This window comes from Miniopterus schreibersii (assembly GCF_964146895.1).
Source record: "Miniopterus schreibersii genome assembly, chromosome: X".
NCBI classification, from domain to species: Eukaryota; Metazoa; Chordata; class Mammalia; order Chiroptera; family Miniopteridae; genus Miniopterus; species Miniopterus schreibersii.
Window position 1 is genome coordinate 29,434,709 of NC_138104.1, and position 26,666 is coordinate 29,461,374.

General features: G+C 38.1%; 1 protein-coding gene across 2 annotated transcripts in view; it reads left to right on the plus strand.

Annotated features, from left to right (window-relative positions):
- SYTL4 (synaptotagmin like 4) overlaps positions 1–26,666 on the plus strand; it is a 67,054-nt gene that overhangs the window by 11,781 nt on the left and 28,607 nt on the right. For both annotated transcript variants that reach the window (XM_081126039.1, XM_081126040.1), the window contains 7 exons: positions 13,730–13,803; positions 16,722–16,901; positions 17,202–17,417; positions 17,554–17,663; positions 17,888–17,990; positions 25,476–25,571; positions 26,021–26,096. In XM_081126039.1, the coding sequence (XP_080982165.1) occupies positions 16,792–16,901; positions 17,202–17,417; positions 17,554–17,663; positions 17,888–17,990; positions 25,476–25,571; positions 26,021–26,096 (711 nt within the window). In that variant the 5' untranslated portion in view covers positions 13,730–13,803; positions 16,722–16,791. The remainder of the gene's footprint in view (positions 1–13,729; positions 13,804–16,721; positions 16,902–17,201; positions 17,418–17,553; positions 17,664–17,887; positions 17,991–25,475; positions 25,572–26,020; positions 26,097–26,666) is intronic.

Genomic DNA, 26,666 nt, shown 5'->3' on the forward strand with positions numbered 1-26,666 from the left:
GGCCTGGGTATGTTGCCTGAGGCATGGGTGTGCTCCGTGGGTGGGCTTGCCGGAGTCTAGAACTCAGCAGACCACTGGGAAACCTCAGTTGCCCTTTGGTTTTAGAGCTTTAATTCTGACTCCTCTACTTTGTTCCTACTCTTGTTTTTTATTTTTGATCCTATTTTTAAAATTTATGCTATTTTGTTATGTTTTATGTATCTTGGTAAGTCACTTTAAATCCTGTCTGGAACAGTGTATAAATAAGTACCTTTTAAACTGATCGTATCTAATTACTAACATTTGCTTAATATTTATGGTTGTCAGCCTACTTTTGTGCAGAGAGGTACAGTGGTTTTCCATCTGGGCAAAAATACTGATTAGATTTCTCACATTTCATAGTAAGATGTCAAAAGAGCCATATGCTCATATATTTTCCAAAGCATATGGTTAATAATAATTCCAGTTAAACAGCTACCAACATTAGGTGCTTATTCTAGACCAGGCACTATTTCATGTCCTATACCCAGGATGTATACTTGAATCATCATAGCCTTAGGCAGGAGTTCTTGTTATTAATCACCGTTTTTACAAATGTGGAAGATGAGACTCAGGGAGGCTGAATAACTTTCCCATGGCGAACCAGCTAAAAGTAGTGAAGCTATGATTTGAACCCAGGCAGCCTGGCTCCAGATCCAGTGTTCGTCAGCACTATTCCATGCTATACTGCTCTTAATAAGAAATCTAGCACATCAGAACTCCAAGTCTTAGTAGAAGCAGCTGTTTTGTGTTACAAAACATTCACAGATTCTGCAGATTTTAACTCAGTGTTATGTCTTTAATATTCCCCTTTCCATCTCTACTACCAGTGCCCTGTGCTTTGGGCTCTCATTATCTTTCCCCTGCATTTACACCACAGCCACTTCAAATCTATATTCTGCATAACTGTCACAGTGACCTAACACATCCTTGCCTTACTTATAGTACTTCAGTGGTTCCCGTTGTCAAAGGCTTATTAGCCAATTCGCGGAGCATAGCCTATCACGCTCCTCTGACTATGTGATATGAACCCCACCTGCCTCTTCCACACCCCCCCTTACAATTTATTATGCAGTCTCACTGCACTGCTTGCCTGCACCACGCTGCATTATGACTCCATGCTTTTGTAAATGCTGAGCACTCTACCTAGTTGACCAACTGGTACACATTATTGACGACCAGTTTATATGCTATCGCTGGTATCTCTTTCTAGTCCCCTTTCCCCAAGTTGGAGTAGGTGCCCCTCTTTGGTATTCTCATAGTAGCTTGTACTCATATTTTATTGATTACCATGTTCTTTTTATGATTATTTAAGTATCTCCTTTGATAGACTGTGTGCTCTTTGTGGGCAGGGTCTCTGTATTATTCTTTTGTTGTTGTTAATCCTCACCTGAGGATATTTTTCCATTGATTTTTTTTTAGAGAGTGGAAGGGAGGGAAGGATGGAGGGGGGGGAGAGAGAGAAAGACAGAGAGAGGGAGGGAGAGAGAGAGAGAGGGAGGGAGGGAGAGAGAGGGAGGGAGAGAGAAACATTGATGTGAGATAGACATATGGATTGGTTGCCTCCTGCACGTACCTCGATCAGGGCTGGGGATTGAACCTGCAACCCAGGTACATGCCCTTGACTGGGAATCGACCCTGCGACCCTTTGGTGCAAGGGCTGACACTCTAACTACTGAGCCACACCATCCAGGGCTGTGTATTATTCTCTTATCCTTGGCCAGCTAGCACAGCATTTAGCACATAGTTGGCCCTCCTAACTAATTAGCATTCTGTAAACAGTGCAAAATACAGAACTCCAGGTCAGTGAAAGAAGTAGGGTTTTGAAGAGCTGAGACCACACACAGAGATAACTACAAGGACAGCAGAGGGGGATTTTACAGAAGAATCTTTGCGGCCAGATATATTTACATTATTTAATCCAGGAGCCAGAAGGGGCTTGGGGTGATGGAAAGGTATCTGTATCCAAAGAGAACTTGGATAGATCTGAGAAACTAGAGTTAGTAGCTTTGTAATTTGAATCCACCTTAGATTTGTCTGAGTGGCGTTGACTGGAAATCTAAGATAGACACATTTGAATAAACATATTTAGAATTGTCTTTTGGAAGGACACCACCCTAAAATTGAAAGGCAGATATGATAAAATAACCAACATAGTATTCAAATGTAAACATTTTATTGACTGTCAGCAATGTTGCATGCTCACTTAGCTGTTACCAACCAAAAAGATGTTATCCGTGGATGCCTTTGTGCATAGGAGACTAGATCTAAACAAGGGGATTTATGGAATACTGCATCCCTGGAAACTTTCTTTTCTTTTTTTTAATTAAAAATTTAAAAAAATTATTGAACTTATTGGAGTTATATTGGTTAATAAAATTATATCGGTTTCAGGTATACAGTTCTACCATACATCATCTGTGTATTGTATTGTGTGTCCACCGTGCAAACACAAGTCTCCTGTTACCATTCATCCCCCTTCTCTCTCTCCTGCCTCCCCCATCCCCCTCTCTCTCTGGTAATCACCATACTGTGGTCTGTGCCCATGAGGGTTTTGTTTCTTTTTGCTTAATCCCTTCACCTTTTTCACCCAGCTACCCAACGCCCCTCCCCTCTGACAGCTGTCAGTCTGTTCTCTGTATCTGTGAGTCTTTTTCTGTTGTTTGTTAGTTTATTTTGTTCATGAAATTCCACATATGAGTGAAATCATATGGTCCTTGTCTTTCTCAGACTGACTTATTTCACTGAGCATAACACTCTCCAGGTCCATCCATGCTGTCACAAAAGGTAAGATTTCCTTCTTTTTATTATGGCCAAATAGTATTCCACGGTGTGAATGTCCCACAACTTTTTTTATCTACTTATCTACTGCTAGGCACTTGGGCTGCTTCCAAATCTTGGCTATTGTAAATAGCAATGCCAAGAACATAGGGGTGTGTATATTCTTTTTGATCCGTGTTTTGAGTTTCTTTAGATATATTCCCAGAAATGGAATCACTGGGTCATAAGGCAGCTCCATTTTTAATTTTTTAAGGTAACTCCATACTGATTGCCACAGTGGCTGCACCAGTCTGCGTTCCCACCAACAGCGCACCAGGGTTCCCTTCTCTCCACATCCTCACCGCACTTGTCATTTGTTGATTTATTGATGGCAGCCATTCTGACAGGTGTGAGGTGGTATCTCATTGTGGTTTTAATTTGTATCTCTCTGATTAGTGACATGGAGCATCCTTTCACATGTCTATTGGCCATTTGTATGTCCTCTTTGGAGAAGTGTATATTTAGGCTCCTTGTCCATCTTTTTAAAAAAATATATATCTTTATTGACTTCAGAGAGAGGAAGGGAGAGGGAGAGAGAGAGCTAGAAACATCAATGATGAGAGAGTCGTCATTGATCGGCTGCCTCCTGCACGCACCCTACTGGGGATCGAGCCCGCAACCCGGGCCTGTGCCCTGACCGGGAATCGAATCTCGATCTCCTGGATCCTAGGTTGATGCTCAACTGCTGAGCCACACACAGCTGGACAACCTTGCCCATTTTTTTAATTGGATTGTTTGTTTTTTTGGTGTTGAGTTTGATAAGTTCTTTATAAATTTTGGATATATAACCTCTTATCAGATGTATCATTGGCGAATATGTTCCCCCATTCAGTAGGTTGTCTTTTCCTGTCGATGGTTTCCTTCATTGTGCAAAACCTTTTTAATTTGATGTAGTCTCATTTGTTTATTTTTTCTTTTGTTTCCCTTGCCCAAAAAGATATGTCATAAAAAATATTGCTAAGAGAAATGTCAGTGATTTTACTGCCTATATTTTCTTCTAGGATTTTTTATGGCCTGGGAACTTTCTTTTCTACATGGAGACTTTTTTTTAAAGTTCTGCAGACTCCCCACATAATTCATATTTTATCTCATTTTTCCATGCTCTAAAATCCACTCTCTTTTAGGGTAAAGGAGAGATAAATAGTGATGGAAGGAGGCTTGAACTGGGATGGTAAACACACAATACAGATGACATGTTTTAGAATTGTATACCTGACACCAATGTCACCCCAATAAATTCAATAAAAATATATTAAAAATTGGATTTTGAAATAATAAGTTTTTTTCCCCCAAAGGCAGCTGGATTTTGCTAGCCTTTAGTGCTATGCTTTACCCATGGTTTGGAAACCAACATACATAATAGGTATCAATTCTGACAGTACTGTAGATTGGTCTGCTTCAGATACTGTAATTGCCTCGGTCACAATTACTTAATAGAGTCCACTTTGGAATGTACCTTATGGCAGCACAAATCCTTATTCATTATCCTGCCTACTTGCATCAGGGCAGCTCCATTAGTCATCGGAATGATTTATCCTTTCCTAATTGACATACATCATAACTGTAGGCAAGCAGAATCATCATGACATATGGCAGTTTGTAAGAATGGTTTGTTTCCCTTCTCCTTCCCAACTTCTTTGATCAGTCTCCCTTACCTCACAAAATTTTGGTCACCCCAAATATACATCGGTTTATTTTTAAACTATATTTACCACTGTGCTAATAATGTATATTATAAAGCATTCGCAAAAATGAAATAAAGAAGGATGAAAGATGAAATGAATACTATTTAAAATTAATTTTAATATTTATTAATTGTATAATAACTTTGGGTATCAATTCAGTGACAGCAGTGACATTGTGTGCTTCATTTAAACAAAATCTTGGTTTATGATACAGCTCTTCAAAGGTCTGATTCTAAGTTCTGTTTATTCTTATACTTGATTTTAATGACTGTCATAGCTGAGAAAGATACCTCACAAAACATATACACCTACAAATAAAAGAAGCGCATCATTGGATATACTAACTAAATAATGATACTCATGTTATAGTTCCAGGAAACAATTAGGCGTTTTGGTGCTATTCCATCTTCTCTATTCCGAGCATGCTGTCAATTCACATTTTTTAGCAAATGATTGAAAACTCCCTGAAATTGCTCATTTGGAAGAATGGGAAAATAAAACACATCTTTTAGGCAATAAAATTAAATAATAATGGAAACACTATTTTTTAGATTACACAAATAAGTGAGATCATACAGTATTTGCCTTTCTCTGTCTGACTTATTTCACTCAGCGTAAAAAGCCAAGCTCACAGATATGGAAAACAGATTGGTGATTGTCAGAGGTGGAGGGTGGGGGCAGACAAAATGGGTGAAGGGAGTAAAAAAGTACAGACTCCAGTTATAAAATAAGTCAGGGGATGTAGTGTACGGCATGGCTACCATAGTTAATTTATACTGTATTGCATTTTGGAAAGTTGCTTTAGAGAGGAAATCTTAGAAATTCTCATCACAAGAAAAAAATTTTGTAACTATGTGAGGTGTCAGATAATAACTAGACTTTTGTGGTGATCATTTTGCAATATATACAAATATTGAATCATTAGGGTATACACCTGAAACATAATATATGTTAATTATACCTCGATTAAAATGATAATGGAAATATTTAAAAATCTACTGTGCTTTAGTTATTATTTATGGAAGAAATCTACCTTTGACATAAAACAACATTTTATTTGTTGAATGCATTTAAAGTGTCCTACTGCCTTGTAAGTATTCTGAGATTGTAAAATTTCTGATTACAAGAATGGTTAGTTACATTTGATCCTAAATTTAAAAAAACAAACAATTTTATCAAGGTATAATTTACATACAATGAACTGTACATATTTAAAGTATACAATTTGAAAAATTTTTTAAAAATATATCTTTATTGACTTCAGAAAGAGGAAAGGAGAGGGGGAGAGAGAGAGAAACATCAATGATGAGAGAGTCATTGATCAGCTAGCCTGCAACCCGGGCATGTGCCCTGACCAGGAATCGAATCCTGATCGCCTGGATCCTAGGTCGATGCTCAACCACTGAGCCACGCCTGGCGGGGCACAATTTGAAATTTTTTGACATCTGTATATATCATGAAACCATCACCAAAGTCAAGATAGTGGACATATACATCAGCTTCAAAAGTTTCCTTGTGCCATTTTTGTAATCTTTCCTTCCTGCCCCTCTCTGTACTATACACCCCCCCAGCCCTGCAACCACTGATCTATTTTTTGTCACTGTAGATTAGTTTGCATTTTCTAGGGTTTTATATAAATGAAATTATGTAGCATGTGTTCCTTTTGTCCGACTTTTTTAGTCACCATAATTATTTTGAGATACAGCTGTGTCAGTAGTTCATTCCTTTCTGTTGCTGAAAAGTAGTATTCCATTGTATCGATATACAACATATATACTAGTTGTTGTTTTTTTAATCCATTTACCACTTGATGGACATTTGTTTCCAGTTTTGGGCTCTTACAAATAATGCTGTTATTATTGTTCATATGCAAGTCTTTGCATGGACTTATGCTTTTGCTTTCCTTGGGTAAATTCCTAAAAGTGAGAAGGCTAGGTCATATGGGAGATGTATGTTTAACTTTTTGAGAAAGTACCAAACTGTTTTCCAGTGTGGTTGTACCATTTTTATATTTCCACGGCAGCATATGAGAGTTCTAGTTGCTCTAAATCCTGGCTAACATTTGGTATATTTTAAAGTTTAGCCTTTCTAATAAAGTGTAGCAATATCTCTTTGTGGTTTTAGTTTACGTTTCTCTAATGATTAATGATGTTGAGCATCTTTTCATGTGATTATTTTGCTATTCATATATCTTTGGTGATGTAATGGTTCAAATCTTTCTTTCACTTTTAAAATCTATTTTTTTAAATTATAGAGGGTTTTTTTGTTGTTGTTGTTAATCCTCACCAGAGGATATTTTTTTCCCATTAATTTTTAGAGAGAGTGGAAGAGAGGAAGAGAGAGAGAAACATGCATGTGAGAGAGACACATCAATTGGTTGCCTCCCGCACACGCCCCGACCTGGGCCAGGGATTGAACCTGCAACCCAGGTGCGTGCCCTTGACTGGGAATTGAACCCACAAGCCGTGGCCCTTCAGTGCATGGACCCATGTTCTAACCACTGAGCAACACCAGCCAAGGCATAAATTATAGTTTTGAGAGTTCTTTATATATTCTGTATAAAGGTCCTTATTAGATATGCTACTTGCAAATATTTTCTTCCACCATATGGTTTGTCTTTTTTTTTTTTTTTTTTTTTTAATCAGTATCTTCCAAAGAGCAGACGTTTTTAAGTTTAATGAAGTCCAATTTATCCAGTTCTGGATCATGTTTTAGATGTAGTGTTAAGAAGTGTTTGCATTTTTTGCATATGGATATCCAGTTTCTCTATCACCATTTGTTGAAAGACTGTCATTTCTCTACTAAATTCCCTTGCACCGTTATAAAAAATAAAGTGACTATAAACATTAGGATTTATTTCTGGATTATATTCTGTTCCATTGATCTATTTGTCTATCTGTATGCCAATACCATACTTGCTTGACTACTGTAGATTTATAATAAATCTTGAAATCAGGTTTTGTAAGTTTTCAAACTTGGTTCTACATATGTTTTGAACCTCACATGTTATTCAAATCTCCTTTAAAAATATAATCAACTTTTTAGAGCAAAAAAAAAAATAAGACTAAGAAGAAATATTTTTCCTCACATAGTTAGTATTCCATGTGCTCTTCATTCCTTTTTGTATTATTTTTATCTGGTATCATTTTTCTTCTGCCCGAAGGACTTCCTTTAACATTTTTATAGTACAGGTCTGCTAGTGATTAACCATTTTAACTTTTGCATGTTTGAAAAAGTCTTTGTTTCACCTCAGTTTTTTAGTATTTCACTGAGTTTAGAATTTTAGGTAGATAGTTTTTTTTCCTTTCAGTATTTTAGAGGTGTTCCACTGTCTTCTTATTTGCATTGTTTTCGATGATAAATTTGCTTTCATCACTATCTTTGTTCTTCTGTATGTAATGTAGTCCTCCCCCGGCTGCTTTTATGATTTTCTCATTACCTTTGTTTTCAAGCAACTTGACAATTGTGTGCCATATGGTGTAGTTTTCTTTATAGTTTTTGTGTATGAAGTTGATTGAGCTGCTTAGATCTGTGAGTTTATTGTGTTCACCAAATTTAGAAAAATTTTGGCCATTATTTACTCACACATTTTTTCAGTATTCCCATTTCCTTTGGTGACTCCAATGGCATGCATATTATGCAACTTAAAGTTGTTACACTGCTCATTAGTGCTCTGTTCTGTTTTTTCAGTCTTTTTTCTTTCTGTTTGATTTGTATAGTTCCTATTGCTATGTCTCCAAGTTCACTAATCTTTCTACTACTGTGTGTAATCTGATGTTAATCTCATCCTGTGTATTTGTTGTCTCAGACATTGTAGTTCTTATCTCTAGGTTTGATTTGGGGCTTTTAAAGTATATTTCATGTCATATATATTTAATTTTTTCAAATATGGAATGCAGTTATAATAAATGTTTTAATGACTTTGTTTGCTAATTCTAACATTTGTGTCGGTTGTTGGTCAGATTTTATTGCTTTTCCTCCTCCTCATGGACTGTACTTTTTTTTTTTTTTTTTGCATGCCTGTTAATTTTTTATTGGGTACCAGATATTGTGAATTTTACCTCATTGAGTGCTGTGTATTTTTATATTTCTATAAATATTCCTGAGCTCTGTTCTGGGATGCGCTTGACTTATTTAGAAACAGATTGATCCTTTCAGGCTTTGCTGTTTAGGTTTCTTAGGTGGGACCAGAGCAGTGCATATTTTAGGGCTAGTTATTTCCCATTACCAAGGCAGGACCCTTCTGGGTGCTCTGCCCAGTGCCATGTGAATCATGAGGTTTTCCAGTCTGGCTGGTGGAACAGGCACTACTCTTGGACCTGTGTGTGACAGGCACTGTTCTCTTGAGTCCTTCTAGTTGGTTCTTTTCCTGGTATAGGTAATGTCCTTACAGGCATGCCATGCACTGATCAGTCCTTTGCTGAATACTCATGGGAGACTTCTACAGCTCTCTGAAGATTTCTCTCTGTGCGGTTCTCAGTCTCCTATGAACTGTAGCCGCCTGGGTTTTCCCATACGCTCAGCTCTATCACCTCAACTCACGGAGTTCACCGGGCCCTGCCTATGCTCCTTCTCCCTGCACAATGGCCTGCAAACTGTCTCAAGATAGTAAGCCTGGAAAATCAGAGGGCTCACCCTATTTATTTCCTGTCTCTCAGGAATCACAGTCCTTTATTGTCTGACGTTCAGTGTCTTGGAAACCACCATTGTTTCATGTATTTTATCCATTTTGAGCAGGGGAGGGGTCTTGTTCCCCACAGGGTGGAAATCCATTCTTTTTTACCCCACCTTAGCCAAAAGTACAAGTCTGCTGACATTTTATAATCCCAAATTTTCACAAGCAGTCATAATTTGTAGCCTGATTTCAGTTCTAATCTTTCAGAATTGTGGGCATCATCATGCTTCTTCACATAGCTGGATCAGTTCTAATGATCTATATTCAAAAGTATGCACAATCTGACACCCAGCGGTATTTATCTTCTCAGATCACTAATCAGTTTCTGTATAAAACATAGTGTCATTTGCTTAACAATAGCAGTTTAATTCAGGGCTTCTTGGTTAAACTAATATCCTTTGAAAGACTCTGGTTCACTTTTTCATGTTCAATGGGGTATACATTTTACCAAAATTGTCCATTGTCCTTGGCCCAAACAATAAAGTGCTTTTATTGCACCACTTTGGTGGGATGTGCCTGATAATCCAATATAATTTCTATGCAAAACAACTGCATAATTACTACCTCTAAGTTTAGATGAATAATTTAATATAAGTTCAGTTGTTTTACCCTTGAGCATGGATCAGTTTTTCTGAAATTCTTCTGTCATGTCTAAAGTTGACTAAAGCATAGTTTTTTCACTTCAAAAAATGCCTGAAACTTTAAATGGTGTCTAGATGCAGTTTTACTCACAATTCATCTATATTCTTTAAAAGTAAATAAATGTCATTATGTAAGACCCAGTTAAGTCTTAAAGCACAAATGTACATATAAAAGCTGACAAAAATAGCCAACACTTAGCCTTCTCTGTGTTCACATTACTTTAAGCATTTTACAGATTTTTAAAATGCATTTAATATTTATAACAAGCCCAAGTTATTATCTTCATTTTATAAATGAGAAAATTTAGGCACTGAAGGGGTTAGTAACCTGTCCAAGTTTACACAGTTAGTAAATGGCGAAGTTGGGATTCAAAATTCAGTCAATCTGACTCCAGAGTTCATGTTCTTAACCAAAACACCATACTGCCTCAGGAAAACAAAACCACCTTTCTCTCAGCTCTATTACCACTCTTCAGATTCTGTGAGTTTAAGTTTAAACATATAAATACAAATAGGTATCTGGGTAAAGACATTTATTGAACTCATACTGTGATTCAGACACTGTGCTAAGTAAGCTCCTAGGGGTATGAAGCCCAGATACAGTGGCTGCTCTCAAGGAAGTCACATCTGGTAGAAGATTCTAATTTGAGCATAAATATTACCATTTTCACATTTATATGTGTACTGCACATTTGGGAGAGGGAAGGGTACCCATTTGCCCAACAAATTAAACACAGCAAAATCTGTTATTTCTTGCCCAGTACAGGAACATTATTTGGTGGGGTTGTTTTTTGTGTGTTGTTTTTTGTTTTTGAGAGGTATGGAAAGGGAGAGAGAGGTGGAGAGAGAGAAACATCGATGTGAGAGAGAAACATCAGTTGGTTGCCTCCTGTACATGCCCCAACTGGGGATCAAACCCACAACCTGGTATGTGCCCTGACCTGGAATTGAACCTGTGACCCTTCAGTGCACGGGACAACTCTCCAACCTACTGAGCTACACCAGCCAGAGTTATTTGGTGTTTTTCTAACTCATATCAGTTTCCATTTGGGAAACACCAACAATTCTTTTTAAGCTAAGTACCATTCTTACAAGAAATTCCATATTCTGTGTATTCTATGTTCTATGTCTAATCTTTTTTTATATTCTAGGTCCTTGCCCAAGGTCAGATAATTAATAAATGTAAAGGCTAGGATTTGAACCGAAGTCAGTCTTACACCACTGTATTCATTCATTCATGCTCTGGATCAGTTTGCATTTTAAAAACTGGTCTTCAGAATTTAAAATGATTTGAAATAACTCTCCTCACTCCTTCATGAAAACTAGCTGTGTTGGTGATAGTGTTAATTAATGCTCATTTATTAATTATAATTATCTCCTAATCTATAGGATTAGGGTATAAATGGGACATATCCACTTGAATATATAATTCTGCATATGTTCATTATCAAGCTTATTGCTTTATTCAACTTGTTTATATATTTACAAATTTTTATCTGCTTGTATGATCAGTAATTAAGTAGGGTATGTTAACCTCCCATTCTGATGGTATATTTTTCAGTACCCCCTTCCTTTTGTAAGTATTTGCATTAAAATATTATCCTGAAGTTTGAGAAATAGATGTATGTAATTTTCTAACTAAACAAACCATCTTTTCTAAAATATCTTATTGTGGGCATGAAGTCCCACAAGGACTTGACACCCCACCACTAACATGGAACAAATTGTCCATCACAGGTCAGGTTTGGACACTTATGTAATCTGAGCTGTGGTTTTCTCAGTAGATAATCCTTGCCCTTTTATTTTTTTGTTTCTTTTTAAAATATTTTTTTATTTAATTTATTGGGGTCACATTGGTTAATAAAATTTTACAGATTTCAGGTGTGCAATTCTATACTACATCATCTGTATATTGTATTGTGTGTTCACCACCCCAAGTCAAGTCTCCTTCCATCACCATTTATCCCCCTTTTACCCTCTTCTACCTTCTACCTTCCCCCACCACCCTTTCCCTCTGGCAATCACCTTACTGTTGTCTGTGTCTGAGGTGGTTTTTTTTCTTAATCCCTTCTCTCTTCTACCCCAGCCCCCAACTCTCTCCCCTGTGACAGCTGTCAGTCCTCTCTGTATCTATGAGTCTGTTTCTATTTTGTTTGTTAGTTTATTTTATTCATAATGCTTGCCCTTTTGACTGTACACCTGTGAGTAAATTTCAGTGAAGGGCCTTAACAAGTTTTCTTGGGCTTTGGTTTCTCCATTAAACCCTAGTGTCAGTCAATTGGGAGAATAAGAAAGGTCGTAAGTTTTCTAACTTCAAATCTGCTTGGTTTTCTTATTTGTGCTTCCCTTATTTTTATGAGTTATATTTTTCAAAATGTGATGTACCATTTACCATAAAAATGTATCACATAACTCATTGCATATCAAAACATTATTATTAAAAATGTGTTTTATTGATTTTAGAGAGAGAGGAAGGGAGGGGGAGAGAGAGAGAAACATCGATGTGAGAGAGAAACATCGATCAGCTGCCTCCTGCATGCTCCCTACTGGGGATGGAGCTAGCAACCCAGGCATGTGCCCTGACCTGGAATCAAACCGTGGACCTTCTGGTACACGGTATGACACTCAACCAACTGAGCCACACTGGCCAGGCCGAATGCATTATTATTATTATTATTATTATTATTATTATTACTATTATTAATCATCACCCAAGAATATTTTTTCCACTGATTTTAGAGAGAGTGGAAGGATGGGGGGGGGACGAGAAAGAGAGAGAAAGAGAAACATCAATGTGAAAGAGACACATTGATGGGTTGCCTTCTGCACACGGCCTGGTGAGGATGGAACCAGCAACCCAGGTACATGCCCTTGATCAGGAATCAAACCCATGACCCTTCAGTATGCGGGCCTACACTCTAACCACTGAGCTACACCGGCCATGGCCAGGGCACAAAAGCATTATTTTGATTCTATATTTCCCTTTTTGAGTTTCTAGAAAATATTCTATCCTATAGTAAGGGGGGGGTGGGGCTGGTAAGGCAGGCAGCAGGTTCCTTTTTGAAGATGTTAATGATAGATTTAGTACAATTATGATTTGTTCTTTGACCTATGAATTATTAAGCAGTGTCTTTAAATTTCCAAAAGATATTGGGATTAAAAAATATCTTTTGTTATTGAATTCATATTTAATTTCCTTGGGGTCAAAGACCATGGTCTATATGAGAATGATTTCTTTGAAATTACTGAGACTTGCATTATAACCTAGTACAATGGTCATTTGGGGAGATAAATGTTCTATATGTGCTTGAAAAGAATGTGATCCTCCAACTGGATATAGAATTCCACATATTCCCATTAAATCAAGCTTATTTTGTTCAGCTTGTCTATAGGCTTACTAATTTTTTATCTACTTGTACTAGTAATACAGTCATGCACCACATAATGCTTCGGTGAACGACAGACTGCGGTGGTATACCATAGCCTAGGCGTGTAGTAAACTCTAGGTGTGTAGGTTTGTGTAAGTACACTCTATGATGTGGGAACAATGACAAAATCACCTAATGACACATTTCTCAGAATGTATCTCTGTCATTAAGTGGTGCATGCCGTAACTGAAAGAGGTATGTTAATCTCCCATTTTGATGATCGATTTTTCAATTTCTCTCTCTAGTTGTAGTCTTCCTTTATATATTTGAAGGTGTTTTATTAGTGCATATGAGTTTATTTACTCTGTGTAGTGATCTTCTTTAGCCTTTGTAATGTTTTTGTCATGAAGTTTTACTTTTTAGGTTAATATAGCTACCTCAATTTTCTTTTGGTTAGCATTTATCTGGTATATCTTTTTCCATTTTTTTTACTTTTAACCTTTCCTTGTCCTTATGTTTTAGATGTGTCCCTTGTAAAATGGCACCATAGCTGAATTTTTAAATTTTATCCAGTCTGTTAATCTCTATTTTAAAGGGTGAGTTTTGCTAATATATGCTTTTTATGTTTATTGTTATATTGAAACTTGTTTTTACCTTACCTTTTGCTTTCTATTTGCCTCATTTTTTTTTTCCTGTGCTTTCCTTTTTCTGCTTGCCTCTAAAGTGTTTTTCTTATTCAGTTTTCCTCTCCACATTACTTATTCTGCAAGATCCCATCCTTAGTTAGTTGGCTGGTAACAGGATTAGTGTTGGAAATCCAAACAACCCATGGTTGAAGGTAGGGCTGGGGATGGGATGTGGATTATCTGAAAGGAGTCAGATTTGCAAGTGATGGAGGAGAGAAGAAGGGAGGTCATGGCTGATAGACACTAAAAACTTTTTTTTTTTTTAACAATTGTGAGATAAGGATGTCTGGTAGGACTTGGGGAATGGAAAGTGGGAGGAGTGTGAGATGAAGTCTTAAAATAGAGCCTGAAGAGATTAGGTAAGGAAACTGAACTAGGGCAAGTAAAAAGATTTATGGGTGACAATGAGGGTCCTGCTGATTTTGGAGACCAGGAAATTGAGGAGACGTGTGTTATCTAGGAGCTGCTGATTTTTTGACCAGTGCTTCAGCCATAATCACACATATCAGAATTCATTTCCACAATGCATTTGATTGCTCTGTTCAATATTTTATAATTGCTTTTGCCATTATCCTGCCTGATTCGAGCCAATAGAGCACTAGCTCTAGAATCAGAATGCCTGGGCTTGAATTCCAGCAACTTCACCTACTTGCTGTTTATTTATGGACAAATTAACCTAACCTCTCCTGAGTCCTCATTTATAAAATGGAGATAATAATAGTACCTCACTCTCAGGGTTGCTGTGAGGATTAAATTAGTTAATATATGTAAAATACTTGTTGCTTGGAATAGAGTAAATTCTCAATAAATGGAACTGTTGGGGTGATGATGACAGTGATGATGAATAATAGTGGTGGCATGTACAATGCGGTGTGCCAAGTACTGTGTTAGTGCCTGTCCAGATACATAGAATAAAATTGACAAAGTCCTTGTTCTTATGGAGAGTTTATATTCTCTTTGGGGGCAGGAACTGAGATGATTTCCTCAAGACTATGTAAGAAAGGGCCTAGGAAGTAGGCTTAGTTCAATAAAGACCAGAAAATAGCTAAGTTGAGAAAATGTTGAGGTTTCAGGAAGCTGTATAGCTTTGCTGTCTTTATATTTCTATTGTCAAGTAGATAATTAGTAAAAAAGTAAATTGAAAAGGGCTTGTTGTCTAGTTTCAAGGGAGAGCAGAGAAGGTAAGTATGAACCTCATTTCTTTTCTCTCTCTCTCTCTCTCCTGGGCTCTCACTCCCATGATTACCAAATATATATTTTCAGATATAGTCTCTTCCTGAGGTCCAGCCCTGTACTTCCAACTTCCTGGGTCTAATTACCTGGATAGGCTGTATGCAGCACAAACTCAATATAACTAAAACTATGCTTCTTTCCTTACTTCTGAACCCATTTCTTCTCTTATAGCCTATACAAATATTTAAATAAATACTTTACCAAAGAGATCATTCAGTATCGTTCTGCAACTATTTTTTCACTCAGGGATATATTTTCATATAGATCTCTATCACATTTTTAATGGCTGCATACTGTGCTGTTATATGGAATTATTATTTGGTTTAATGATTTCTCCATTAAATAACTTTTTTTCTTTTGCAAATAATGTTGCAGTAACATTCTTGTACATATACCCCTGCATGCATGTTTGTGTGAGTATTTCTATTAGGTAGATTCTTAGAAGTGATATTGTTTGACTAAGGAATATGCATATCTTACAGTGTGTTGTATACTATTAAACTGCACTTCAGTCTGTCCTTTAATCAGTCTTTTATACTACAGCTCGAGTGATCTCTGTAAAATGAATTTGATCATGTGACTTCCCAATATAAAAAACAAAGCAACAGCAAAGATGTTTGATGGATTTCTATTGTCTATATAATGAATTTTAAAATTCTTAATTGTTAAGAGTATTGAGAGTTATGTAATCTGGCCCTGACCTATCTCTCCTACCATTTCCCCCACCAACAAACATATACTCTGTTCTATAAGGCAAAATTCACCTCTTCTGTAAAACCTTCATGTATACAGTGCTCTCTTTTCCCTCTCTATGCAAGATAGAATTAGTTACTTCCTCCTCTAAGTTCCATAGCATTTAATTTATTACCCCTCTGATAGCACTTAGTACATTGTACTTTAGTTATGTGTATCTGTCTCCCCTGCTACTCTGTGAACTTCTTAAGGACAGGAACTGTTTTACTCATCTGTCCATTTCCTGCACTTTGCCTAATGCCTGTCAGAGTGGGTGCTCAACAAATGTGCATGAAATGGGTGAAGGTATCCTTGAGGTAGTGTTCACAATAACAACTTTGGGAGATAGAGTAGGTGATGGAAGTTTTGAAATGTAGCAGAAAGCTGATTGAATCCTGGGAACATGGAAGCTGGTCAGGAAAGGAGAAATGGACTTCAGCTGGCAGGAGTCCCCATGTGGTTTTCTCCTCCACTACAGACACCAGCTGTCTAATTTTTTGCATTAATAGACTTGGGGCTTGAGAACATTTAAAGTATTGAAAATTGGATGATTGAGCATCTGCTTGGTGGGGGGGGGGGAGTTAGACTCATTTAGTCTGAGCTCTTTCCTGACCAAGATGCTTATGCTGAAAGACCCAACCCTTTCCCAGAGTCATGAATAAGTTTTTCTTCTAGAAAAATCAAAGCCTCTTGATTTTAAGGGTAGGATTCAGGTGGGGGTAGGAATGGTAAATAGGTCAGATACTTATACATCATCTCTTTAACCTGGCTCAAGGGGAAAGGAATCTACTGAAAGGCTCTAGGGCTGCGGGCCTATTCTGGAGTAAATTATCCGTGTAAAATTAGTTCTTACCTTATTTCAGGCAACTCTGGTAGCTCTCCTAGTCTGGTCGCTTTGAAGAAAGAAGAATAGAAGAAAAAATAGAATTAGTCATGTCAGAGATGCTTGACCTCTCTTTTCTGTCTGAGATGGAAAGGGATTTGATCCTGAATGTTGTACAGCGAGATGAGGAGCTCCAGAAAGCAGATGAGAAAAGGATTAGGTAAGAGCCCCGGAAAAAACATGGGTTCCCAGGCCTCTGACCGATGGTATCCAGACTTTTTCTTACACCTCTCCTATGACTTTCAGGGGAACTTGTGTATGAGGTTTACAGCTCCTCATTGGCTCAGGTTGGGCCCCGAGGTGGTTGCTTTCACAGAACTAAATCGTTTTACTGTCTCTGTCCCACAGCCCCTCTCTAGCTAACCTATGCATCGTTTTACTGTCTCTGTCCCACAGCCCCTCTCTAGCTAACCTATGCAGATCCTGAATCCACTTGTACTTCTCTTTTGGCTCTCGGCAGGCGATTGAAGAATGAGTTACTGGAGATTAAGAGGAAGGGCGCCAAAAGAGGCAGCCAACACTATAGCGATCGGACCTGTGCCCGATGCCAGGAGGACCTGGGCCGTTTGACTCCTAAGACCAACACTTGTCGGGGTTGCAATCACCTGGTGTGCCGGGACTGCCGTATCTATGAAAGCCGTGGGACCTGGAGGTGCAAGGTGTGCGAAAAAGAGATGTGAGTGTCACCTATGGCTGAGTAGAGAGCGGAAATGAGGCCCTGGCTGTGGTGAGAGTTTCTCCCCTCAGCCTTCGTTGGTTGGGTGACAAGGGCCATTCTTTATCGATCTGTCATTTCTTTTATTCCTCCCCAGAGAGCTGAAGAAGGCAACTGGAGACTGGTTCTATGACCAGAAAGTGAATCGCTTTGCTTACCGCACAGGCAGTGAGATAATCAGGATGTCCCTGCGCTGCAAACCTGCAGGTACCAGGCCTTTCTCGAGGTGGTTCCTTGAGGCGTTTGACCTCAGTCATTGATCCTCTGGTGTGAAATCCTTGTGTATTCTTATTGGTGATATCTTACCTTCATGTGCTCAACCTGATTGTGGGGAATATAGAGATTATATTGCCATCCCTTTTGCAAGTGCGACGTGTTTCCCTTTTCCCCCTCATCACCACAACCCTGCCATGATTTTGTTTGTCTTGAAGTGAATAAAAGAGAGACTGTAGGACAGTCCATACTTCATCAGTCACAGATGAGTGATGTCTGGCCAGGAAGAAAGATCATTCAGGAGCAAAAGAAGGAGCCTAGGTAAGAACCAAACAATCATTTCAAGAACTGCTACACACCTCTTTAATTCTATTATTTTTACTTTGTTCTGTTTCTAAAATAATAGGTGTTCATTATAGGAAAACTGGAAAAGTACAGAAAAGAATGAAAAAGGAAGAAAAAGCTCTGCCCTATGTGGCTCAATTGGTTGAGCATCAGCCCATGCGCCACAGGGTTGCTGGTTTGATTCCCGGTCAGGGCACATGCCCGGGTTGTGGGCTTGATCCCCAGTAGGGGGCGCGCAGGAGGCAGCAGATCCATGTTTCTCTCTCATCGATGTTTCTATCTCTCTTTCCCTCTCCTTCCCTTTCTCTCTCTAAAAATCAATAGAAATCTTTTTTTAAAAAAGGAGGAAAAAATATTCCTAATCCTACTACCCATATGTAAACGTTAACACTTTGGCATATTTACTTTATAAGGACAATTTGAAGGTATGTACAAATAACACACACTCATTATTAAAATTTTAATCAGTATAGGAAACAATAAAGAAAACAACAAATCACCTAAATTCCTACTTTCCCAGTGTTCACATTATGTGAAAATTATTCCAGATATATTCTGTGCCAATAGAGAGAGAGGGGGATGGGTGAATGGATACATAGAAAAAACTTTGTAATATTAGATCATAATATATTAAACTAAAAACATTTTGTTTAATTTTACTTGAATGTATCAGAATAAAACACAGAAATAAAGTTGAAGAATTGCTGATCCTCAGACAAATGTTTTTTACCATAAAAGATATTAGTCATTAACATCCCTCTAAGCTTAAGTAAAAAATATTATGAAAATATTGAGCAGCTATTAATTTTTTTCTGTCTTTTTGTTAAAAAACGTTTTGAGATAAAATTCACATACCTTACAGTTCATCCATTTATAGTGTTCAGTGTAGTGGGTTTTAGTATATTTACAGAATTGTGCAACCATCACCCCAATTGATTATAAAACTTTTCATTACCTTAAAAAGAAAGCCTGTATCCCTTAGCTCTCACTATCTTTCCCTATCCCTAAGCAATCACTGACCTACGTTCTATTTTTATATATTTACCTATTCTGGATATTTCATTTAAATGTAATCATACAATATGTGGTCCTTTGTGACCATCTTCTCTCACTTAACATGTTTTTAAGATTCATCCATGTGATGGCATGTATCAGCACCTCATTTCTTTCTCTTGCCAAATAATATTCCATTATATATAGATACACATTTGTTTATCCATTCATCTGTTGATGGACATGTGGATTATTTCCACTTTTGGTCTCCTGTGAGTAATGCTGTTATGAACATTCATTACTAGTTTTTGTTTGGACATATGTTTTAATTTCTCTTAGGTAGATACCTAGGAGTGGAGTTGCTGCATCAGTCAGTCAGTCAGTCATTTTTTAAATCTACCTGTTTCAGTGCTACACGTCCTCAGTGGACTCTCTGCTATGAAAGAGATTAGATTTCTTATACTTCCTCCCAACTCTTTCCCCTCCTTCCAAGTTTTATTACTGAAATTATTATGGCATTTACATTATGCTATCATAAATCATCTTTCTTGTTTTATCTGTTGGCTTAGTTTTAGTTCATATTAAAAGGATTGTATGCTTATAACCATGCATTGTACGACTTCTCTATATTTCTGAATTCTTTACTTTTAGTTATTTCTTAGTCACCTGGGTTTTTTCATTGAGGAATTCCTTCAAGAAGGGCTTGCAGGTGCCATTTTTATTTCAGTCTTTCATGTTAAGAATGTTTGTCTAGAGCCTTTATACTTGAACGATATCTTGGCTAGATATTATATTCTTGGGTCACACTTTCTTTCCCTCAGCATGTTGTAGACATTACTCTATTGTCTTCTGCCCCTGAATGTAACTGTGAAGAAGTCTTAGGCTAACTAGCTAGTTCTTGTTTTTCTCCCTTGTAGGTAACTTACTCTGTGTGTGTGTGTGTGTGTGTGTGTGTGTGTACGCGCACACTTGCCTGAACAAATTCCTTTTATCTTACTTGAAGTTTAGTAACTTAGCAAGGATATGTCTCAGTGGTGTATCTTTCCCAAATATGTGACATACCCTTGAGTTCTTTCTTTGTTGCTGGAAAATTTTTTTGTACCATATACTCTGAACTCTTTTTCTGTCTCATTTGTTAAGTCCTCCACCTCAGGGACATTAGATTTCCTTATCCTCGACTTCTGCCCTCTTCTTTTACTATGAAATGCAAGAGAAAAAAGAGAAAGATGAATGCAGTTAAGCATGATTAGCCCAACCCTTTCCTCTGTGCTCTTACTTTGATTTTTAGCCAGTTTCTCTCTCCCTCCTTCCCTTGTTCCCTCCCTCCCTTCCTTTTCGATGTTTCTAATTTACTTATTTGAATGAATGGTCTTACTTAGGTTTTAATTTGTTCTTTCCTCTCAGCCTTCCTTTTCCTCTAATTTTGTTACTTTATCAGCCTGTATTTGAACTCTCGCGCTTTATCAAACCTATATTCTTATTCAATTCCTGTGCAGTGTTAAAGACTCACAAGAGAGCTACTTATTGTCCTAGGGCTATAATCTTCTCCGGAATGGGTTCTTTGTTCATTTTTCAGGTTATTTCTTTACCCCCTCTCCCCACCTAATGGCATATTTATATATTTGCAAGACCATTTCTTTTCATTTTACTCACGTTTAACATGGGAAGTTCTGCCTATATATTTTCTTTGCTCTGATATAGTGTGTGTGAATTCTTCTCGACAGGCTTCTCACCTCAACTTGAAACAATTTATCTCTTCCCCACTCCCAACTACATTTAAATTTAAGGATAAAATATTGCTTTCTGTATACTTCTTTTTTTGTAACCTTAGGGGAGGGGCAAAAGGCAACTTAGGGGTCAAGGGTTTCAGTCCCCTGAAATTCTCTTAAATGCCCCAACTCACTCAACCCAGCTCTGGATGTGTCTTCTAGGTCATACCAGTGCCCTGAGAGATGACATACCCCAGTGGTCTTGTCTGCCTCTGTTGGGGTCCCCCAGGGATATCTGGGGCTATAAATCTTGAGGACTCTGTTTTCCTTGACTTATCCCAGGGCTGCCTAGACACTCACTCAGTCCGAACATCTCCACATTGGAAAGAGTTTTGCTGAGCTAAATCTTTCTTTTGTTTTCTTAGCCATGATCTTTTGAACTTTATGACTTGAGATTTTGCTCCTTTCCTCATTTGGTTGCTGCTGGTGAGTTTTTGGCTTTTTATTTGTTTATTTGTTTTTGTTTTTAGTCCTCACCCAGGAATATTTTTTCCATTGCTTTTCAGAGAGAGCGGAAGGGGGGGGAAGAGAGAGAGAGATGTGAGACACATTAATTGGTTGCCGCCTGCATGCACCCCAACCTCAGCCGGGGATCAAGCCCTCAACCGTGGTACGTGCCCTTGACCGGAGTTGAACCCAGCACCCTTCAGTCTGAGGGCTAATGCTCTAACCACTGAGCCAAGCTGGCTAGGCTATCTTACTTGATTTTATTAATCTTTCTTAAATGTATGCATAGCTCACACTTATTTCAATGTAATATTAGAAGTGTTTTGGATCTTTATTTAGAAGTTTGGTGGTGTTTTTGTGACCAGAAATATGCCATAAGTACTAAACTGTTGTTTATATCAATTAGCCCATGGTAAAATTGGTTTTGTTATATGTCGTTTCACTTAAAGTCAGTTTCCAAGAACCTACGGATGACAAAAAGTGAGGAGTTAGTGTATGTAGTGTGATTTTATCCACACAGCCTTGGGTGGGTGACTCATCTCTTTTAGGTGATGGGGCCCCCTTTTTCCTTTGTGGGTAAGGATAAGAATGGCTTTTATTTCCTGAACCTGATTAACACATCTGACATCATCGGTTAGAATGTAATTTCTGAATCCTATTGCTTCTGGCTGTCTATGACTTCTTGTCTCAGTGGACCCAGAAGACTTATTCATTCTAAACATGAAAACAGATTAAGTGGCCATAAGTGATCTTTTCCATAAAATTATGGAGCTTCAGAGATAATCTAATTCAACCCCCTTATTTTTACAGAAAAGAAGGCAGGATAAGTGATTTACTTAAGATCATACAGATAGTTAGAGCCCAGGACCTCCGTCTCTTAGTTTATGTTTTTACTGCACAGATGTCAAATAATTGCTTTTTTGCCCTAGGGTTGTTTGTATTAGCTCTGGATCTCTATGTATTAATCTTTAGGGGAAAATACAAGCAGAAAACACTCTCCATGGACCACTGTTAAACTACCTCTCTAGAGGAATTGGTTCCACTTTGGGTTCTTTATTCTATGGAGCAAAGGGGGGAAAAGAGTAATTCTAAAGTAAAAATAAAATCAGGCTCCCTGATGTGTCTTGGACTATAAAGCTAATACATCTCTTAAGAAATGACTGCTGTTGCCCAGCCGGGCGTGGCTCAGCAGTTGACTGTCCACCTAGGATCCAGGTGATCAGGGTTCGATTCCCGGTCAGGGCACAGGCCCGGGTTGTGGGCTCGATCAGTGACTCTCTCGTCACTGATGTTTCTACCTCTCTCTCTCCCTCTCCTTTCCTCTCTCTGAAGTCAATAAAGATATATTAAAAAAGAAAAGAAAGATATGACTGCTGTTGCACCTCTTGCATGCCCTAGGGTTTCCACCACTCCTGTCTTTTCATAGAGCTATCTCAAACACCATGTGATAACTTGTAAAGTTTATTGTTTACTGCCTAAGACATAGATTTTGCTTACTTCAGTCTTTGTTCATTTACAGTTTCGTTCATTTGTTAACAAATATCTATGAATGCCTACTATTTGCCAGGCATTGTTTTAAGCAGTGGGACACACTGGTAAATACAACTAAGTCCCTTGCTGTGGAGCTTAAATTTGGCGGTAGGAAACACAGACAACAAATAATCAAGTAAATATATATAAGATGTTGACAACTGCTTTGGAGAAAATGAAGTAGACTAAAAGGATGCGGGGTGCGAGGAAAGCCTGTGTGTGCATATGCTGTTTTATTAAGGATACCTAGGGGAAAGTCTTAACCAGATGACATTTGAACAAAGTTGTGAAGCAAGTTGAGGGAGCAGACCCTGAGAGTATCTGGGGGAAAAGCATTCTAGTCAGAGAAAGCAAAAGATATAGAGATCCTAAGGTGAGTTTGTGTTTGGCATCTTTGAGTGTTCTGGAACTGAGTTAGAAGAGGGCAGTGGTAGCATATGAAGACGGAGATGGGGTGGAAAGCAGGTCATGTAAGATTTGTTGACACTTATAAGGGCTCTGTTCTTAACTCCAAGTGAGATGGAGGGCTCTGAGTGATGTGGTATTATTTTTTCTTTTTTTCAATTGAAGTAAAATTCACATAATATAAAATCGATCATTTTAACACTTTAAAAGTATACAATTCAGTGGCTTTTAGTACTTTCAGAATGTTGTGTGACCATCACCACTATCTAATTTTCGAACATTTTCATCAATCCAAAAAGAAACCCTGGACCTATTAAGCAGTCATTCCCCATTTCTCCCAGCCCCTAACCTGCTTTCTATCTCTGTGGAGTTGTCTGTTCTGAACATTTTGTATAAATGGAGTCAACAAAATGTCGCCATTTATGTCTGGCTTCTTTAACTTAGCATAATGTTTTCAAGGTTTATCCATGTTGTGGCATGTGTCAGAACTTCCTTCTTACTGTCAGTAATATTTCACTGTATATATGGAACACATTTCATTTATCCATTCACCCATTGATGGACATTTGGGTTGTTTCTACCTGTTGACTATTGTGAATAATGCTACTATGAACATTTGTGTACAAGTTTTTCTGTGGACACATGTTTTCAGTTCTCTTGGGTATATACCTAAGAGTGGGATTGCCGGGCCATATGGTAATTCTGTATTGGATTTGTATTTTAAAAGCTCATTTTGGCTGTTGAGTTGAGGATAGGTTGTGTGGAAACAAGGGCAGAAGTAGGGAGTTCAGTAGGCTATTGCAACCATCCAGGAGCTAGATGATGGTGGTTTGGACTAGAGTAATGGCAGTGGAGGGGGTGAGAACTGGTTAGATTCTAGGTATACACTGAAGATATAGCCAAGAAAATTTGCTAGCACATTGGATTTGTATTGTGAGAGAACAAGAGGGGTAAAGGATTATTTTAAAATTTTTGACCTGAGAAATGAAAGGAGGGAGTTGCCATTTGATGAGATCGAGGGAAGATCAGGTTTGGGGGAGTATTAGGGCTTTGGCTTTGGACTTCCTGTGTTTGAACATCCAAGCAGAGATGTCAAGTAGGCTCTCGGAAATATAAGTCTGACGTTTGAGTAAGAGATAAATTTAGGAGTTATTAATTCACAAAGATTTTGTAAAGAATATGAGACTAGATAAGGTCATTTAGTAATAGTTCTAGATAGTAAAGAGAAGCAGTCCAAGGAATAAGCCTGGACACATCTAAAGATTATAGGTCTAGGACATGAGTAAAGACCAGCACAGGAGACTGAGCAGCAGCCACTGAGGTCAGAGGACCAGTAGAATTTGGTGTCCTGGCAGCCAAATGCTATTACTTCAGACACTTGAGGAAAAATAAATTTTTTTCTTTTCTTACTGGTCTCACAAATTCCTTAAGGTAAAGGGCCCAGGAATTGTATTCTTTCCTTTAGAGATGAGGGCTGCTGTTTTGAATGCTTAGGGACATCCTTCATTAAGCTGAAAAAGAATTCTGGTCTTCTGAATATTGTCTTCAAACCATATTGCTTATTTATGTATATACTTTAAGCACTACTGGGGGTATTTAGTCAAGAATGCAGTCAACAAATATTTGAGTGCTCACTCGATGCTGGTTTCTCTTCTAGGCATTGGGAACACGGCAGTGAAAAAGATATGTGCTCACTGATCTCACAGAACTTAGTCTAATGGAGAAAGACATTAAACAAATCATTTGTTTAAATTATTGAACAAATTAATTAATTTCTTTAAAAGACATAAACAAATAATTAGATATGGGATGACTGCTACCAAGAAATCAGGGTGCCTTAAGAGCACATAGGAAGGTTACTAATGGAGACTTGTAGTGCTATGACCAGAGAGATCTGGAAGGATTGACAAATAAGGAGAGACCTGAAGGATTAGATTTAGCCAGATTAAGAAAAATGGCCATTGTGAAAAGAACATCACAGGCAGAGAAAAGAGGGAAGAGGGAGAGTGTTGTCATATTCAGAGAACCAAAAGAGTCTCATCATTCTGGAATGTAAAGTATAAGGCAAGGTGGAGGGTGAGAGATGCATCTGGAGAGGTGAGCAGGGGTCAAGTCATAGGGATTTTCTTGACATGCTAAGGAGTTTGAACTCAATCCCAATAGCAATAGGGAACCACCGAACAGTTTTAAAAGTACACTCAGATATTTATTTTAGAAAGATCACTTAGGATACCATTGTGAATAGGTTGGAAGGAAGCCTGATGACTGGCAGAAGAACCCACTTCCTTTATACCTTGGCTCTTGGGTTTTATTCTAGTGTGCCGTTTGAAGTGCCCAAGCTGAAAAGTGGAAAGAGTGCACTGGAGGCTGAGAGTGAGAGTCTAGATAGCTACATGGCTGACTCAGATCTCAGGTGAGATCCCCCCAAGTTCTCATTTTATTCTCTAGCATCAGGATGCAGGGCTCCTATGCCTTCAGTGTTCCTGACTTCTCAGCAAGTAGAATGAAATCTTCTCTCTGACCTTGTCACAAGTCTTTCAGTAGCACTTCAACTGTTGTCTGATCACAGCCTTCAGGAGCATGCTAACTTCCACAGGCTGCTGTGCCTTGGAGGGGTGTTCCTGGGCCAGCAGCAACAGATGCTGCTCTCCTTTAGGAATGGGGGTATGTTTGCGTTCGTGCAAAGTTGCTTATCTGATCATCTCCATTCCTTCAAGGAAAATCTGATGTGAAGGTTACCTTCTGGATTTAGTGACTACAATGACCCTGAGCCAGTGGCTCTCCTTCCCTAGAGCTTGGGTCCCTAGATAGAAGAGGAAGGGGAGGAGGTGATTTTGTTATAACTTCTGTATCTACCTATAGGAGAGACTCTCTGGATAAATCTGGCCTCTTTCCAGAATGGAAGAAGATGTCTGCTCCCAAATCTCAAGCAGAAAAGGTAATCTCTCTCTCTCTCTCCCACCCTCCTTCCCTCCCTCCTCTCCCACTCTCTCTGCTATTCCATTCCTCAGAAAGAATTTAAATCAAAAGTTTAACTAAACAAATTTTAGTTCAGATTCACTTGGGAACATTTTCTAAGGTTTTGCTTGAAATGTGAGAAAATAGGTTTTGAACTACTTCCTAGGATTAAATTAAATTCCTAAGATTAAGCATTCCTTTAAGTTTGTAGTAGTTTAGTGAAACTCTGAGCCTTATTCTTTTTAATTTTTATTAATTTTTAAAAACATTTATTTTTCTTTTTTTTTTTTTCTTTTCTTTTATTTTTTAATTTATCTTTATTGTTGAGAGTATTACAGGTATACCATTCCCCCCCCCCCCAATTGATCCCCTCCACTTCCCTCCCACCCCCTTCCCAGGCCTTTACCCCGTAATTAACTGTGTCCGTGGGTTATACATATAACTTCTTTGGTTAATCTCTTCCCACCATCCACCCCCCTTCCCTCTTTCCCCTGAAATATGATCATCTGCTACATGTGTCAATGTCTCTGGATCTATTTAGTTCATCAGA